Source organism: Salvelinus fontinalis, chromosome 27 (assembly GCF_029448725.1).
Source record: "Salvelinus fontinalis isolate EN_2023a chromosome 27, ASM2944872v1, whole genome shotgun sequence".
NCBI classification, from domain to species: Eukaryota; Metazoa; Chordata; class Actinopteri; order Salmoniformes; family Salmonidae; genus Salvelinus; species Salvelinus fontinalis.
The window spans coordinates 7,737,905-7,757,617 of NC_074691.1; the positions used below are offsets into that span (position 1 = coordinate 7,737,905).

Genomic DNA, 19,713 nt, shown 5'->3' on the forward strand with positions numbered 1-19,713 from the left:
CATACAGTACACAAGCCAGGCACAAGGGTCCCACCAGAGCTTGTAATTAGCCACTGGTTATGTTCGCTTCCTCTGCTAGCCAGCATGCAACATGCATATAGGACATCTTTAGTTAGGGATATCAGCGCTGTGGTTGCGGCTGCCATATTTGTGGTGGATGAGGAGGACCACCCCCAGGAAGAAGCAGACGGAGCCCACAGGTCCTTTCCCCCCCCCATCTAGGAGACGGTACTCAGGATCACACGCTTCCACCCCTCAAAGCTACAAACAGGATAGTCTGGGATCAACTCATTAAGGTTGAAAAAAAATGTTAAACTTCAGACCCATTTAACATCTGACTAACCGAAGAACTCTGTAGCAATAAGGATCTTAACGTATCATACAAAAAAAATGTGAACTCATTATGAATATGTTAGTCTATATTAGTGGAAACGACAAAGAAAGCCAGCATCCATCTACATCCAGCAGGTGGTACCTATTGTTATAGCAAGTGAAGGAACGGCCACCTACTGCACACGGCTGGACATCGACCTGGTCTGTCTGACCTATTATGACAATGACTGATTTGGAGAAAAAAAAGACTAATACATCACAAGCCATCATTCCACAAACCCAGACTTCCTGTAAATCTGTATCATTTGAACAGCTGCCTGTGAAAGGATACTGTAGGTGACTTCCAGGGTGTAGTTGCCCCGGGGAAGAGTCGGCGTCACGTTCTTCTTCTTCTGGATAATACGGTGCAGCTTACAGAAGACGGGGAAGGCAGCTTTGCGCATCCACACAATAAAGTCCTCATTGATGAAGTCATTATTTTCAGCGTCTGTGTCCAGCTCATAGACAGTCTTGCGCCAGTTGATCGGCTTGGTTGTTCCTGGGGGAGGAAATTACCGTGACTTTCCTAGGAAAAGACAGTGAGACTCCTTATCAACTTCAACGGTAACAATTCTTCTGAATGCTTGCTTACCTTGGAAAGCACTTGTGAGGTTGGGGTTGCCTCCTGGGTTCCTGAACTTCACATGCTTGTCTGTCTACCAAGCGATGCCCATCAGAGGAATTTGGATTCTTGTGCCATTAGGGTCAATGTAACACAGCTCCAAAGTGTCTGAGGATAGAGATCCTGATTAAACGGAGCTGCTCTTATTGCAATCCTTGTAATTCTGACCTAAAAAAGGACAGAACTGTCTTACCCTTAAAAATGCTGTTGGCGATGGCACCACATGGCGCAATGGGCATGTTTTCATTGTGAGCGTAAGGCTCACACTCCTTACTAGGGTTCTGTGGACATTACAAGCAGACAGGTAATGTTGCATGTAGGTCATAGCACAGAACATGACATCTTGACAATTTGAGGGATATGTCAAATAACTGAACACGTAAAGCTGATGATGATCAGTCAAAAGTCATTGCAGATATTCAGGAATGCAGTGTCAAAATGTTACATTGGTACAGAAGCCCTGTTCATGTACCATTAGAGAGGTGGGGTCCCCATTCAGTTGGCTATCATCCCTGGACTTGACATAGCGCCGGTGATATTGGTAGAAGTTGAACAGGCAATAAGACATGAAGACATTGCTCTGTTGAGACAAAATTCTATTAGATGTTTATGATGATCCATTTTCAATTGAAGGGTACGTGTATTCATGGGTTGCATGTTTCGTTACAACATTGTTCATTTTGGACTGATGTCCGACTGAGCATTCTGCTCAATGCATCAATGAGCGCTGATGAAGATTTCTTTAAAAGCGCATTACAACGGCTTGGAACTATATGACATTCAAAAGGAGACATAACTAGTAGGAAAAACATATTTTGACGTCGCCAGATTGACTTTATATGCAGTATAAGCATTGCTAGCTATTTTTGACAAACTTTGCTAGCTAATGACTACACGGTCATGTCTGAAGTAAATTTTGCGACATGATAATGCTGGCAAAGTTGTTTCCTACTAAATATTTGGACTACTTTAACAATGTCATTGTATTTCCTGGCACTAGTGTAATTTAGACAAAACAGTAGTTCGCCTCCGTCCAGAAAGACTGGGTTTATCACGACTTTAGGGCACAGCTATGGCATCACCTGTAGAGGGCGGCTCGAGAAAGTTCATAACAATGGCATGACGCGACCGAGTGACAGAGGTGCAACATATGAATACAGCACAAACTGAGTGATTGAGACGTCATGCTTTAGACTTACTTCAAAAGGCTGTTCCAGAGATGGGCAGTGCACAGGTGCATTGTCTTGTGCTGTTCCAACTAAAGCTCTGGGAGCAGTCGAAGCATGGGCTGGACTTCTCAGTCCCAGTATAATCAATCTGTAATTAGATGTGATGTGTACATCCAAACATCATTTCCAAATAGCTAGCAATCTGCTGCCTCTGGGGGAATGATGAGAGCCATTAACATTATTTTAATGGTGCACCTGGCGTCAAATACATAAGCTTGATCGGACTTGTTCAAGTTTATATTCTTTATTGATAACAATCATTTAAAACGACAGTGGTAGAAGCATATATACAAGTGAATGGCACATATTTTGATGCTAAAATTGGTAAAAGGTTCAAACAAGCAAATATGTAAATTCAAAAGTTTTGCTCCATGAAGTAATCCGACCGTGCATTCCGCAATCTTGTCTATTTGAAGTCTACTCTCATCGATTTAGACAGGTGGGTCCACCCCAAAGTGCCATATGTCATGATGACAGAGACCTGTCTCGATCAATGAGAGAACTTGAAGTAGACAAGATGGCGGCGTACACATTGTTGGATTACTTCATAGAGCAAAAAATATATATATACTGTAAATATTTTAATAATGGAGCATTTTCCAAACTCAAAACTGACCCCCTGCAACTGGACAGACATTTTGTTAAACTCCTGTTTCCACGACTCGAGGACGAAGACAGTATCATCGAGTTAAGATTGGTCAAACATGTGCTTTGCTACACCAAACAGTACCTAACCTGTAACTCCCAGGATAATGGATACCAAATGTTCTTGTTTAAATCAAATTAGCTGGTGTTACAATCTGTAGCTAGTTTGGGACCCCTTCTCTTTGGGCTTGTTGAGTAGCTAGCTTGCTACACATGGGAGCAGGTTGCTGGTTATCCCAAAGGCCGGCAGATGGCGATAACAAGTCGTTTCATTTTACAGTCCAAACGCATTGTATGCAGCAGACAATTCACTCATATCCCTGGTGGACCGGTTCGTACCTAAAACATTCTCCATTCAGGCTGCCAAGGTGTCAATTTACTCAAACTATATTTAATGGTGAGGGGGAACTGGGAAAATATGCTTTCTTTATGAAACACCATTTTCCAAAACCATGCTAGAGTGGCTAATGCCTAGGAATGCTAGTCCCGGATGTTGCGTATTGCATTCAGGTTGCAGCAGACTGTTGCAACAAATCTCTACACTAAACAAGCAAGTATAGTGTCGAGAATCATTGTCCATCAAACAGCAGTGAAATATTTTCCATAACCAAAAATTTTGTATTTTCAGCTGTTGGAAGCTGGTGTACAAAACCAAAAGTAAGACGCAAAATCTAAACTTAACGGGAAGCATAGAAATTAGAGGTCGACCGATTATGATTTTTCAACGCCGATGCCGATTATTGGAGGACCAAAAAAAGTCACTACCGATTAATCGGCCGATTTTTATTTCTTTATTTGTAATAATGACAATTACAACAATACTGAATGAACACTTATTTTAACCTAATATAATACATCAATAAAATCAATTTAGCCTCAAATAAATAATGAAACATGTTCAATTTGGTTTAAATAATGCAAAAACAAAGTGTTGGAGAAGAAAGTAAAAGTGAAATATGTGCCATGTAAGAAAGCTAACGTTTAAGTTCCTTGCTCAGAACATGAGAACATATGAAAGTTGGTGGTTCCTTTTAACATGAGTCTTCAATATTCCCAGGTAAGAAGTTTTAGGTTGTAGTTATTATAGGAATTATAGGACTATTTCTCTCTATACGATTTGTATTTCATATACCTTTGACTATTGGATGTTCTTATAGGCACTTTAGTATTGCCAGTATAACAGTATAGCTTCCGTCCCTCTCCTCGCCCCTACCTGGGCTTGAACCAGGAACACATCGACAACAGCCACCCTCGAAGCAGTGTTACCCATGCAGAGCAAGGGGAACAACTACTCCAAGTCTCAGAGCGAGTAACGTTTGAAACGCTATTAGCGCACACCCGCTAACTAGCTAGCCATTTCACATCGGTTACACCAGCCTAATCTCGGGAGTTGATAGGCTTGAAGTCATAAACAGCGCAATGCTTGAAGCACAGCGAAGAGCTGCTGTCAAAACGCACTAAAGTGCTGTTTGAATGAATGCTTACGAGCCTGCTGGTGCTTACCGTCGCTCAGTCAGACTGCTCTATCAAATCATAGACTTAATTATAACATAATAACATACAGAAATACGAGCCGTAGGTCATTAATATGGTCGAATCCGGAAACTATCATCTCGAAAACAAAACATTTATTCTTTCAGTGAAATACGGAACCGTTCCGTATTTTATCTAATGGGTGGCATCCATAAGTCTAAATATTCCTGTTACATTGCACAACCTTCAATCAATGTTATGTCATAATTACGTAAAATTCTGGCAAATCAGTTTGCAACGAGCCAGGCAGCCCAAACTGTTGTATATACCCTGACTCTCCGTGCAATGAACACAAGAGAAGTGACAATTTCACCTGGTTAATATTGCCTACTAACCCAGATTTCTTTTAGCTAAATATGCAGGTTTAAAAATATATACTTCTGTATTGATTTTAAGAAAGGCATCGATGTTTATGGTTAGGTACACGTTGGAGCAACGACAGTCCTTTTTCGCGAATGTGCACCGCATCGATTATATGCAACGCAAGACATGCTAGATAAACTAGTAATATCAACCATGTGTAGTTAACTAGTGATTATGATTGATTGATTGATTGTTTTTATGAGATAAGTTTAATGCTAGCTAGCAAATTACCTTGGCTTCTTACTGCATTCGCGTAACAGGCAGGCTCCTCGTGGAGTGCAATGTAAAGCAGGTGGTTAGAGCGTTGGACTAGTTAACTGTAAGGTTGCAAGATTGAATCCCTGAGCTGACAATGTAAAAATCTGCCATTCTGCCCCTGAACAAGGCAGTTAACCCACCGTTCCTAGGCTGTCATTGAAAATAAGAATGTGTTCTTTACTGACTTGCCTAGTTAAATAAAGGATTTTTTAAAAACATTTTTTTTTTTTTTTTTAATCGGTGTCCAAAAATACAATTTTCCGATTGTTATGAAAACTTGAAATCGGCCCTAATTAAATTGGCCATTCCGATTAATCGGTCGACCTCTAATAGAAATAGCGCACATAGAGCAGATCTACCGCTTCTTAACTTGCTTTCAATAAGAAATGTATGTTATAGATCTGTCAATGTGAATTTGGTCAGGTTGCCCAAAAGTTACATATTGAAACTTTAAATTAAGACAAAAAAAGCTGGGGTTTTTTATGACTTACAATTATAGACAATTTTGACTTTGTGGCAACAGCCTGAGTACCAGTCTCTTTGGCTAACATTCCACTCCTTTTCATTGTTAAACAGATTTGACTTTCTGCCATTTTCAAATATGAACATTCTATAATGAGTTTGAGGAGAACAGAGGTAACCAGTCTGTCAAAAGTAGCTAGTTAACATCTAAATTCTCAACCTAAATACATACTGCAATTCCAACCACAAAACCTTCATGCTTTGATTTAAAAGTGGAACTGATAGCGTTTTGGCAACATGAAATCTTGTAAAAATCTGTTCATATACACCTCCAGGAAAAATTACACCCTTTTTAAAATCTTCTGAGGAGAGCACTTAGATACGGTCATTTTCACAAATTCATAGAAGGTTTGGGAATTACTATTAGTAAGGCATTAGTGAAGATTATATAGTATTAGTGAGAAAGTGGCCATGCTCTTGCAAAATGAAGACACTTCAGTAAATAAAACCTGTCTTGTCCTGGGCCGTACTCTACGCAGACCGGTGACCCATATCCAATCAGAGCTTCAGTAGGCCTATATGCAAATATCAAAAATATCAATTTGCTACACCGGCCTGACATTCCCTTTGAACTGGACTGTGCGTTTACAGGCAGTAGCAACAGCGCAACTTTAGAATGTATTCGCTAAAAGCAATCTGAATGATTTCTGCAAACATGTCTATACCACGGGAGTCCTCTTATATTTGGAAACTTCACAGTCCTATTGATTATAAAAACATGAAGGTAGGCTTCTCCTTCAGTTGCCTATACACATCAACAACTAATGCTAGCCAAAGTGAGATCAGCTAAAATCTAAAAAGGGATAATTAGATAAGCTCTCAAACTTTTCAACTAGTTCGCCGTCAAAGTTGCACTGAAACGATTGGGAATAATAGCCTGCTCGTCCTTCTGCATCTTGACTGCCCAATGCATTCTTGTCCCAACCCACGTTTTGACAACTGAATGGGAACTTGCCTGCCTGACCATTTGATCAATGCCAAATACATTTGATTGACAACTAAGAGGTATGCTAACTATGGATAACAGTCGTTCAAGTTCAGCATCGCTAGCAAAGCGATTCACATTTCTTGCTAGCTAACCAAATCACACCTGCATTTCTAGCTGTAGCCACCGAAAAAACATATGAGGGGAAAAAGTTGGTCACTCACCCACTCTTCCAATGACATCCTCCCAGCAGACTAAAGTTAGGCTCTGTGTTAGAAGCTTGCTAAATAAATAGCTACATAAATAGATTGACACCCCTGAGCTAGCCTAACTCAATCATCGCACGGGGATATTGAGAAAAAAAAACACTGAATTCGCGGGCCAGATATAGCCTATTTGTTTTTGGGTCGTGCAACTGCGACCCAAACTGGCCATTGATTTATTAGAAATTATATGGCCCTTTATAATGTCCACTTATGTACATAAGATGCTGTATATAGCATTTTAGCATATTAAAACAAAATAAATATTAGTCCAGCCTTTGCTATGTTTGCAGGTGTGTATAATATGCTGCGACCCTAATCAAAAAGTAATTAATAATTCCAAATAAAAACATAACAATAGTTTTGTTGTAACATTTGAAAAAATGTTTCCACTACATGGATCACTGGTGTAGTTGAATGCAGCATTTCTGCCTGCCTAGGTTACTCCTCAAATATTGCTGTAAAAGGCCTACATGTTTCTCCTTTTCATGGTGTTTTGTTGCAGGTTTAGTTTTGGTTATTGATTGTCAAGCTTTAAAATATCGATGACACACTGCAACAGTTTAGTAGCCTGGCTAGGACTGCATTTGTCTACACTTTCCCTCCACTGCATGCACGCACGAAAGCAGTGCAATTGAAGTTGAATTCACCTACGTGAGCGCATCAGGATGTAATTTCATAAAGTAGATTACTAATTTATGGTTGTTTGTGTGTCCTATTCGCCCCGCGGGCCTTGTGTTTGACACATGTGCGCTAGCCCATTAGCCACGTTATGACCGACTTGCGATCATCGCATTGACATTTCCAGCCTTAGTTAAAATCGTCCGTTTTTGTAAAATAATATTGAGTCATTGAAACTGAAACAGTGCATCCTGAATGGGTGGAGGCAGCAAACAATGTACCAGGCCAGCTGTGATTTAGAACCTGATAGCAATATTTATATTGGACTACCAAGAAATGCATTGATCAATTATGTTAATCATGCATTTAACTGCAACCATATATTCTGCCAACAATGCCTTACTCTATACTGTATTTTGAATCAATCCATTTTTAAAACCGCTTATAAAGTTGGTTTAAGCATACTGAGAATTTGATATTTTTGACTGATATGATTGTTTCATATCTGCAAAGTAGTTAAAACGCTGTCAGTGCCACTTTAAGCATCAAAATACAACAACTTGCCTAGCTAACAGCTAAATGTTTTTTACTTACAATTCTAATTTCGAGGCTCCACATGTGGTCATGAAAAATATTACTTTAATGTTATTTCCAACAACCAACTCCGCCGTAAATCAAGTTGCATGTTGAATTTGCCGAATGGTCAGTCACCTTGGCAATGGCAAGGAGTGGAATGTTAGCTAAAGACTGGTACCCAGAATAGTGGTAACTAGTGACAACCTGCCCCATTACCTCAAACTCCTTGATGTTGTTAGACGTGACGTAGAGTCCTATACCAATGGGGATTCAGATGAGACGGATAACGAAGAAAGCTGGGAGAACTGTGCCTGCTGTCAGAATGGGTTGCCAAGCAGGTAATCGTTGTTGTTAAAACGCTGTGTTATCGGACTTTTTATTGATGGTCCCACAAGTACGGCGATGTAACCGCCTTCCTACTTCGCGTTGTAGCTCGACGCCATCATGGCTTCTGACTGAAAACAATCAGTGTCAGCTATTTTGGGTCGTCTCCCTGAAGCTGAAGAAGCTAACAGTTTAGCTGAGAAAACTAGCACAAATATATCAGCGTTTTCTATAGGTTATTTCTCCATATATAACTATGTTTTATATTAAAAAATGGCTTGCCCGACGTTAAACACCCAAGTCAGAAAGTTTTTACAAACTTGCGTACTGCGAAGCGAAAATACGTGATTACATAAAATATGATAAACGTTTATTTGTGGCAAATAGTATCATTCATACTATAGCTAATGTCTGATTCAATTCAGGAGATTAATTCAAAGTCAATGAATTATATAATTATTTTTATAATTTTCATTTGTTTTTCCCAATAAATTGATATTGAATATTTTCCTGACCCGAATAGACCAAAACCATTTATCGGTCTAGTAGAAGATCAATTTATGAACTCTCAAATAATGACAAACCATATGAATTTTCAGGTTAATTGTTGCAAACATAAGCAGCTGATATTGCATACATGGGTCATCCTTTGACAACTGTGCCTGATTATCTGGATTCATAACATAAATGACCATTTTTAGAGCATACCGTTCGCTGCCTGCACCCGCACGCCCGACTAGCATCACCACCCTGGACGGTTCCGACCTAGAATATGTGGACATCTATAAGTACCTAGGTGTCTGGCTAGACTGCAAACTCTCCTTCCAGACTCATATCAAACATCTCCAATCCAAAATCAAATCTAGAGTCGGCTTTCTATTCCGGAACAAAGCCTCCTTCACTCACGCCGCCAAACTTACCCTAGTAAAACTGACTATCCTACCGATCCTCGACTTCGGCGATGTCATCTACAAAATAGCTTCCAATACTCTACTTAGCAAACTGGATGCAGTTTATCACAGTGCCATCCGTTTTGTTACTAAAGCACCTTATACGACCCACCACTGCGACCTGTATGCCCTAGTCGGCTGGCCCTCGCTACATGTTCGTCGTCAGACCCACTGGCTCCAGGTCATCGACAAGGCTATGCTAGGCAAAGTGCCGCATTATCTCAGTTCACTGGTCACGATGGCTACACCCACCCGTAGCACGCGCTCCAGCAGGTGTATCTCACTGATCATCCCTAAAGCCAAAACCTCATTGGACGCCTTTCCTTCCAGTTCTCTGCTGCCTGCGACTGGAACGAATTGCAAAAATCTCTGAAGTTGGAGACTTTTATCTCCCTCAACAACTTTAAAAATCTGCTATCCGAGCAGCTAACCGATCGCTGCAGCTGTACATAGTCCATCTGTAAACTACCCACCCAATTTACCTACCTCACCCCCATACTGCTTTTATTTATTTCCTTTTCTGCTCTTTTGCACACCAGTATCTCTTCTTGCACATGATCATCTGATGATTTATCACTCCAGTGTTAATCTGCTAAATTGTAATTATTCGATTTATTGCCTACCTCATGCCTTTTGCACACATTGTATATAGATTCTCTTTTTCCTACCATGTTATTGACTTGTTTATTGTTTACTCCATGTGTAACTCTGTGTTGTCTGTTCACACTGCTATGCTTTATCTTGGCCAGGTCGCAGTTGCAAATGAGAACTTGTTCTCAACTAGCCTACCTGGTTAAATAAAGGTGAAATAAAAAAATAAAAAATACTGCGGAGTTCCCCAAATGGTGGACCGCAAGTGGAATTTGATTGATATTTGCCCCCCTATGTTATTTTATTTATTTTGGGGCATTAAATACTGTAAAAACACCAGCAAACCAGCCCCAAGTTACTTTAATTTTGGAAATCTGTTCCAAACTATTCCCACACGTAATAGAAAGATGCGCTCACTGGCCAGTTTATTAGGTACACCAGTCTAGTACCGGGTCAGATCCCCATTTCCCTCCAGAACAGCCTGAAAAGTTCCACAGGGATGTTGGTCCTTGCTAATGTGATGGCATCACGCAATTGCTGCAGATTGGACGGCGGTACATTCATGCTGTGAACCGCCCATTCCATCTCATCCCAAAGATGCTCTATTGGGATGAGGTCTGGGGACTCAAGTAAATGGAACTCGCTGTAATGTTCCAGTTAAAGTTTTCCCACGCCTCAATTATTCAGGGTTGGTGATCGTGTGCCCACTGGAGCCGCTTCTTCTTGTTTTTAGCTGATAGGAGTTGAACCTGGTGTGGTCTTCTGCTGCAACACCCCATCCATGACCAGGATCACACCACTGTTGTACTGCGTCATTACTTGTCTGTTTGTGGCCCATCTGTTAGCTTGCACGATACTTGCCCTTCTTCAACCTCCCGCTCATCAACAAGCTGTTCTTACCCACAGGTTGGAGCTGATGTTGTGTTTGTCGCACCATTCTCGGTAAACCCAAGACACTGTCGTGAGTGAAAAGCACAGGAGGGCGGCCGTTTCTGAGATACTGGATCCAGCGCGCCTGGCACCAACGATCATAACACACTGTCGTTTAAGGCACTCGTTTAGCCCATTCTAACATTCAATCGAAAGGTAACTGAATGCCTCGATGCCTGTTTTATGTAACAAGCGATCTTGTGATCGTACAAAATTACTTTTGTTATTTAGTGATCGAAATAACGAGGGAATATATATTTTTATTCATATGTCCTCAGGACTTCCTTATTTTCCAGCCCTAATGCCAGGTTTGACAATTTACCTGTCAAACATCACCATGCTTGCGCTCAGATGGGAAGGGTGGAAATATTTGAGGCATGTTAACATGATCCAAATGTAAACGTATAACTTTAAACCGTCCCCTCGCCCCGACACGGGCGCGAACCAGGGACCCTCTGCACACATCAACAACTGACACCCACGAAGCGCCGTTACCCATCGCTCCACAAAAGCCGCGGCCCTTGCAGAGCAAGGTGCAACACTACTTCTAGGTTTCAGAGCAAGTGACGTAACTGATTGAAACGCTAGTAGCGCGTACCCGCTAACTAGCTAGCCATTTCACATCCGTTACACAAAGTACTAATTTCAGGCAGCACTGGTTGGGATATTTCAGGCCAACCAAGAGCTGGTTTTAGCGGTAACAGTTGGTTACGGCATACATTTTGACAGCAGAGTCGCAACTTATCCAGCTGTGACACGCAAGGAACATGTGATTTGGGGTCTATATATTTCATATTTATAAACATAACCTTTCCCACCACTTGTTTTATTTGAATGTCTTCTTTTTGTCCTGTCAAGACCATCGATAAAGTGTTTGGTTCGTGAGACCGCTTGGAAATGAATCTTAAATCACCAAAGCTTTATTCAAATATCATGTTTGTGAGAAGCAAAACAGTGAGCTGACGTTCCCTTCTTAACTATCTATTTTTTATAAGCAGGCCTAAATTATTTTAGCTATGCTTTGGACGTGCGTAAAACCCCTTCCATGACATAGGCTACATGCCCATCATGTAGCCTACGCTTCATACCAGTGAACCTCGTATTTAGAAGTTAATCTCCTGTAACAATTGTTAATTTTCCCCCATTTCATATTTGTAAAACCCAAGCCCTCTGTAAGCTACCCTTACTCTAGGCCTACTATAACGAAGTCCGGTTCAACAGCAATGCGTCATCTTTTTTTATGCTAGCAATTTTATATCATTCCATTTAAATGTATTTAAAACACTTTTTACAGTGCTTTTTTTTTCTTCATAAAATCTTATTAAAACCAAATTTATTATAATGATTCACTGTTCAGGTTTTATGAGAAAGTTAGTGGCACGCATGCAATGCAACTTTTGGAGAAGTCTGAATGCAGTCGTTAAGATGGTCCCAATATGTACAGTACCAGTCCAATGTTTGGACACACCTACTCATTTCATTCCAGGGTTTAACTTAATTTTTTACTCGTTTCTATATTGTATAATAATAGCAAAGACATCAGAAGTATTAAATAACACATATGGAATAATATGGTAAACAAAACAGTGGCACTCAACCAGCTTCACAAGGTTGTCACCTGGAATGCATTTCAATTAACAGGTGTGCCTTTAATTAATGTGAAATTTCTTTCCTTAATGCGTTTGAGCCAATCAGTTGTTGTGACAAGGTTTGGGTGTTATACAGAAGATAGCCCTATTTGGTAAAAGACCAAGTCCATATTATGGCAAGGACCGCTCAAATAAGCAAAGAGAAATGACAGTCCATCATTACTTTAAGACATGAAGGTCAGTCAATACAGAACATTAAGAACTTCTCAAAAACCATCAAGCGCTATGATGAAACTGCTTCCCAGAGTTACCTCTGCTGCAGAGGATAAGTTTAGTTACCAGCCTCAGAAATTGCAGCCCAAATAAATGCTTCAGAGTTCAAGACACACCAACATCAACTGTTCAGAGACTGAATCAGGCCTTCGTGGTCAAATTGCTGCAAATAAAACACCACGAAAGGACACCAATAAGAAGAGACTTGCTTGGGCCAAGAAACAAGCAATGGACATTAAACCGGTGGAAATCTGTCCTTTGGGCTGATGAGTCCAAATTTGAGATTTTTGGTTCAAACTGCCGTGTCTATGTGAGCCGCAGAGTAGGTGACCGGATGATCTCCGCATGTGTGGTTCCCACTGGGAGTCATGGAGGTGGTGTGATGATACTTTGGTGGGGACACTGATTTATTTAGAATTCAAGGCACACTTAACCAGCATGACTACCACAGCATTCTGCAGCGAATCGCCATCCCATCTGGTTTGCACCTTGTCCCACTATCATTTGTTTTTCAACAGGACAATGACCCAACACCTCCAGGCTGTGTGAGGGCTATTTGGCCAAGGAGAGTGATGGAGTGCTGCATCAGATGACCTAGCCTCCACAAATCACCCGACCTCAACCCAATTGAGATGGTTTGGGATGAGTTGGACCGCAGAGTGAAGGAAAAGCAGCGAACAAGTGCTCAGCATATGTTGGAAGAGTATGTGCAACCTGTCATCAAGGCAAAGGGTGGCTACTTAGAATCTAAAATTGAGTTGTCACAACCTGGCGACAAAGGGAGTCCACACATTGGCAGTTAAGGAGTAACAAATATTTATTCAATAATTAACTAAGTATAAAACTACAAAAGGAAAACTAACCTGTGAAGTATGAAAGTAGGCATGTGGGGGGTGTAATGAAGATGCATGGATGAAGGTAAAATGTGTGTAAGTGTTTAAGGGTGCACCTAATCAAAAAACAATCAGATCAAAACAAAATGGTGCTTGAGAGAGCGCCAGGACTGGGCACCAGGAACTTTCATCTCCTCTTTGATCCCAAACCCAGGTGCAACTTGTCACCTTAATGACCCAATCAGCAAATAAAAGCACAAACACAGGAGGCAGGGAGAGCAAGGGGCGATGTAACACCCCATCCCATAAAAATTGAGCACTAACAACCCAAAAACAAAACCACAAATACAACTGATCAAAAACCATAACTAATAAAGGTTGACAAATACTATGCAAACCATATAGAGGCCCACCGGATGCCCATGACAGAAATCCATGGGTGTGGGTAACAGTCAGGTTGTCACACTTAACCTTCCGGTAGTCATTACAAAATCTTAGAAACATCTGACTTGCTCACCAAGAGACATGGGCGGCTCAACTGGAGAATGATGGTACAGCGATATTATTAACTAGCATGTACTTAATCTGGAGTCCAAGTGGCATAGCTTCTCCAATGACACGATACAAACATTGTTTAATAGGGACAGCATCCAACATCAACATCGTGCACTTCCAAATGTGTACAAGAAGGTGTGTCAAACAAAGACTGAAAGTGAGCGATCAAATCAGTTAACTTTGCTTGACAATAAGACAGGTGACCCAACAAACGCGCCAAGTTTGCAAATGAACTCTGAATTCATCAACCTACCCTGTAAAATACCATCAGGGCCCGGCAGCCACTCTTCCTCACACTGCCACTGTATGTGAAGGTGGAGTGGCTCACCTCAGATAAACAGATTCCACCAAAAGAACAGGACTAACCACATCAGTTTTAGCACATAGTTCTGATTTAGACAATTCAGAAGACAAACGAGCATAATAGGGCTTTAACAAATTGACACGGCAGAGCGGATTCGCCTTTCTGCGCTCAGGGGTAGCAATCAGATTGTGGTTCGGCAATTGTCCGATCTGAACTGTGTATGGGCTGCTGAATTTAGCCTGAAAAGGAGAACCGACAACGGGCAGCAGGGCCAGAATCTGGTCCCCTGGACTAAATTGTCACGGCGCAACTCACCGGTCAAACAACCTTTTTATCCTCACCTGAGAGGATGCTAGTTTTTCTTTAGCTATTTCACAAGCTTTGTACAACCTGTGTTGGAAACTACTAACATGACAAATTTGGGGGACATTCAACCACCTTCCAATCCTCCTTTAATACAGCAAAGGGACCACACACAGTATGACCAAAAACAAGGTCATTAGGACTGAACCCCGTGCGCGCTTGTGATACTTCTAACAGTGAGTAGCAACCAGGGTAACACCTCATCCCAGTCACATTCTAATTCAGTGCAGTACGCACGTGACAGGGACTTCAAAGTCTGATAAACACTCAAGGGCCCCTTGACTCCAAGCATGAAAAGCACTGGCCCGATTATGTTTTATATGCATTTGTTGCAAGACTTGCGCAAATATGTGCGAAGTGAAGTTGGAACCCTGATCGCTCTGAATCACCTTAGGTATTCCAAAAATTTAGATGAACTGTGACCAAGCCTTCACGACAGACTTGTTGGTTGTGGTTATGTTCCGAAGTGGATAGGCTGCAGGATATCTCGTAGCCTGACAAATCAGTTAGCATGTAGGTGCTACCAGCTTTAGGACAGGGTAAGGGTCCAACACCATCAATAATCAAATGGCTGGCCTGTAAACAGGAATAGGTTGTATGTAGCGAGACTGGCCTTCAAATCTGATTAGGCTTCCCAGTCAGCTGACAAACATGGCATGTTTAGATGTTTAAAGAAAGACATTTCCGATTACGAGGCCAAGAAAAATGACAATTTTTATCTTAAGTTTTTACTAACCCCTAAGGAACCAGAAACGTCATGTTTTCCAAACTTGATCTCGAAGCTTAGAAGGAACCACGATCTGAACAATAGCGTCACCCACAACTTTTGCTGTGAGGTGTACATTTCCTCACCAACAACTGATCTTGAATGTTGTAACCCTGGGCAGCACTCCTTACTTAATCGATTATCAAACTGTTCAGCTGTGTTGTGTAAGTTCCGTTTTGACCCTAGTGTCAGCACAGCTCATAGCACGAGTCACAGCGCATGTAGAGAATAGCTCCGGGAATCTCTGTAGGTTTTAAGTGATAATCCCTACATGGGATGGGTTATGAGAAACCACCAGAGGAGATGCGTCACACCAGACTACCGGCTAAGTTGATACCCAAAATCACATGAACACAGTCAACGGGCAGAAAGGGACCCACCCCAAGGTAAACATCACCTTGCATTAGGTCAGATATAAGTTTGACATTTGTGCAAGGGTACAGACAATGTATTGAAATCTATCCCTTGAATCAGGACACTGGTTCCTGTATCTGTCTCCAGACAAAAAGGCAGAACAGACTCCAAAACAAGCGATTCAGAGGCACCAGTGTCTCGCAGAAACTCTACTGGCACATCCCAATAGTGAAACACAACCCTCTGACAAACGGTGAATAATAAATACTGAAAGGTTCGGACAATTTTTGAGCAACAGGATTAGCATGAACAGGCCCAGTTAACGCAACAGGTTTTACATTTGTGCTGGCCAATCTGCTGACCTTTTTACCAAGGACAGGACATTAGCTCTTCCAGTGGCCTTTGCCATAATACAGATTTTACTTACATCATTCTGTCCACATGAAACATGTTCGGATCTAGATAGAAATGCTTCATTACCAGAACCAAAGGAATTTGCTGACTGAAATTCGCTTGAATGGTTCCTCTGCCCCGAAGCTCACATAACTGGACCCTCAAACTTCCTTTGGGGGTCAGTACGTACGCATCTGCCAAAACAGCAGCTTCAGATGCAGTCCGCACTTTAATCTAGGTAGCAAGACGATCAGGGACAGATTAAATTGTTCCAGGACAACCAGGTTGTACAAAGCTTCAAAACGAGTGACTGCTGACGCAGTACACCAAAGATTGAATTGAGTTAACAAATCCAGTGAAAACAAGATGGGACTGTTTCTCACCTTTCTTCAATGTTCTGAAATGCTGTCGATACGTTTCAGGGACCAACTCTTAAGTATGCAGGACAGCAGTTTTAACCTTCATGTAATCATCGCCATCTGTAGTGCTAAGAGATGAGTGAGCCCTACCGGTCAAAATACACTGTAGCATCATTCTCGCGGATGTTGCAACCGCAGTTTAGCTTGCTCTGTATCCTGCTTCAACCTTTCAAATCAAGTTATTTTTGATGTTTAAATCTTTGTCATGATTTCGCTGCAATAAAAATAACTCATTTTTCTGCTCAAACCAGCACTAGATACAATTGGTACAGCCAATACAGCTGGACTAGTTTCACTCAATTCTGCCTTAAAAATACCAGCTGAAAGCAAATTAGCTGACAGAAAAGACCTCACTGGATCCTTGAGACGTTTGTCACTAATCTCAACATGATAATACTCACTCAACTTCAAAAACTGTTCCTTGGTAAACTGCATAAGCAACTCTTCAGAAGGAACACGGACAAAATCCTCAGTAGAAGCCATAATGCTACTACCAAATGAACAGATCAGTGCAAAAACAGATGAGTATTACTTGAGTTTCCCCAAATCCTATTGTTAAACTTAACCCTAGTCTTCGGTGGCTTTGCGGCAGGTATTGATGCACTAGAGCCCGCTGGCACGAAGGAGGAACCAGCTTGCTAGTAACCAACCCCAAACCACAGATGTGCTCCAGAGACAACTGCTTTGACCGCTGTCACCACACAAAAATAACAAAACGACACACACAACTTGCTCCCAGTGGGAACACGCCACTATACCTAACAGGGGGAAAGACCATAGGTCTAGACGATAAGTTGTCTGCCTCAACTTCTCACTGTCATACATTGCAAAGACAACTCCCCTCCATAATCCAATGACCCAACAAGGAACAGAACAAAGTGTCTCTAGACAATACAGGAAAAAGAGACTTTGTGGTCTTCTCTCCACCGAACTAACCTGTGACGTATGAAAGTAGGCATGTGAGGTGTGTAATGAAGATGCATGGATGAAGGTAAAATGTGTTGAAGGGTGCACCTAATCAAAAAAGATAATCAAGCAGATCACAAACAAAATGGTGCTTGCGGAGAGAGAGAGAGAGAGACAGAACTGGGCACCAGGAACTTTTATCTCCTAGTTGATCCCAAACCCAGGTGCAACTTGTCACCTTAACGACCCAATCAGCTCCACCTGTCCCCAATCTGCAAGTAAAAGCACAAACACAGAGGAGCAGGCAGGGAGAGCGTAACAGTTGTGTAACACTTTTGATGTCTTCACTATTATTCTACAATGTAGAACATTTTTAAAAAATAAAGAAAAACCCTTGAACGAGTAGGTGTTTCCAAACTTTTGACTGGTACGGTATGTATCTGTCCTCTCGCACAAACCGCTGCAGCGTTAGCTCGGGTCAAGGGTGTCACGTGCGGCTTGAGTCTTCAAGCCTTCCATTGAATAACGCTCAAGCCGCACGTAACAGCCTGAACCAGAGCTACTGTAGATTACACGTTGCATACCCCATGTTGCATACCCCTTTTATACAACTCCATGTGGCTATTTCTCATAGTGATGTAAGCCAGAATCCAGAGGTAATATTATTAGAAAGCCCACAGAATTGAGAAGAGAGCCTTGTTAGGTGCCCTGAGGTTAGAAATCATCTCCATGACAGTCTGCATGCGGAGTTCTGACTGTTTTCCGATGGTTGTCGTCTGTTGGCTTGACCCTATGGTTGCCGTGGCACACTGTAAGAGTAGAGTAGGGATGCTTGTCATAGGTGAAGGAAGGAGTTCCACATTACAGTCTCATCATCTGGGCTCAACTATCACATGGTGCACAATATTTCCTGTGGGGACAAGAAATCAATAAAAGGACCATGAGTGATACTGTGCCATTGCATCCTCACTCAGACCAACCAATGAAGACATGAGGGTCATTATTCAAATAGAGAGGTATGAGTTGCGTCCCAAATTTCAACCTATTCCCTATATACAGTGGTGTACAACTTTTGGCCCATAGGGTTCCAAGGCCCATAGGGTTCCGGTCAAAAGTAGTGCACTATATAGGGAATAGGGTGCCATTTCGGATGCAAGGAATGAGTCTGTCGATCAACCAATGCAATTATTTCGAGTATTGTTTAGCTTTGTATTTTTGTAACACATTTTATAAACATTACTGATTTTTGTATGTGCAAAATTAGATTCATCCACACTTTGATCCACCAAAATCTGTCAGTCAAACAACCCCAGGGGAGTGAAGGCAGCCGACCATTTGCAGGATCAGGATGCAGCTGAGTGAAAGTGGAATTCACTTGTGAATCTGTGTTTCAGCTATCTCATGTTTACTGTCCCTGGCCTGGTTTCCAGATGCTTCTCTTTGGAGGGAGACCCTACATGAACCCAACTCCACCTTCTCTTCTCTGTGAGGGTGTCCCAAGTGGCACCCTATTCCCTATGTAGCGCACTTCTTTTGACCAGAGCCTTATGGGCCCTGGTCAAAAGTAGTGCACTATATAGGGAATAGGGTGCCATTTGGGACATCCCCACAGAGACGGTGGAGTTGGGTCTGGTACCCATCACCCTCCATCTGTAGCTGGCTCGACAGAATATTCAGGAATGCACTCCAATGCACCATGACATAAGCAAGTTATTTTTCTTCCTGCCTCATTTCACTTATGTAAACCTTTGTTCATCCGCTCATTAGGATAGTAGGATGTGTTCTCATGGGAGTGGTAGTCTGTGGTTTGTGTTATCGGTTTAGAGAGTGGAAGGCTGCTTGTTAAAAAATAAGTCTTTCTTAATTGCTCTAGTCTAGAGGGTGTTTAATCAAGTGGTGCATGGCTATGAGATCCAGACCTGTGACCTGCTTTCCCTCAGCGCTTCCTTTTCACATCCTTGCTTAATTTGTTTTTGGAACAGGAGCCATTTGGAGGAAATACTGTAGGCCTCAATGGTCGCTAGCCAAATGTAGTGGACCTTACTGTAAGTCCATAGTCCAGGTAAATGTAGACTTCATTAAATAATTTACCATAGAAATGACATTACATCTAGTGATCAGAAAGACTGCTCAGTTATTTTTGACACTCCAATTCTGCAATTTAGAGATACAGCTGTCCGTTGTCCAGGTGAGGGAGCTATAGACCAACAGACCATATCTTAAGCCAGCAGAAC

General features: G+C 41.7%; 1 protein-coding gene and 1 pseudogene across 2 annotated transcripts in view; both read right to left on the minus strand.

Annotated features, from left to right (window-relative positions):
- Positions 1-108: 108 nt before the first annotated feature.
- LOC129824949 (cell cycle control protein 50A-like) lies at positions 109-8,375 on the minus strand (annotated as a pseudogene).
- The window catches only part of LOC129824948 (filamin-A-interacting protein 1-like), a 63,611-nt gene continuing 46,346 nt past the window's right edge, over positions 2,449-19,713 (minus strand). For both annotated transcript variants that reach the window (XM_055884530.1, XM_055884532.1), the window contains one exon: positions 2,449-18,389. In XM_055884530.1, the coding sequence (XP_055740505.1) occupies positions 18,369-18,389 (21 nt within the window). In that variant the 3' untranslated portion in view covers positions 2,449-18,368. The remainder of the gene's footprint in view (positions 18,390-19,713) is intronic.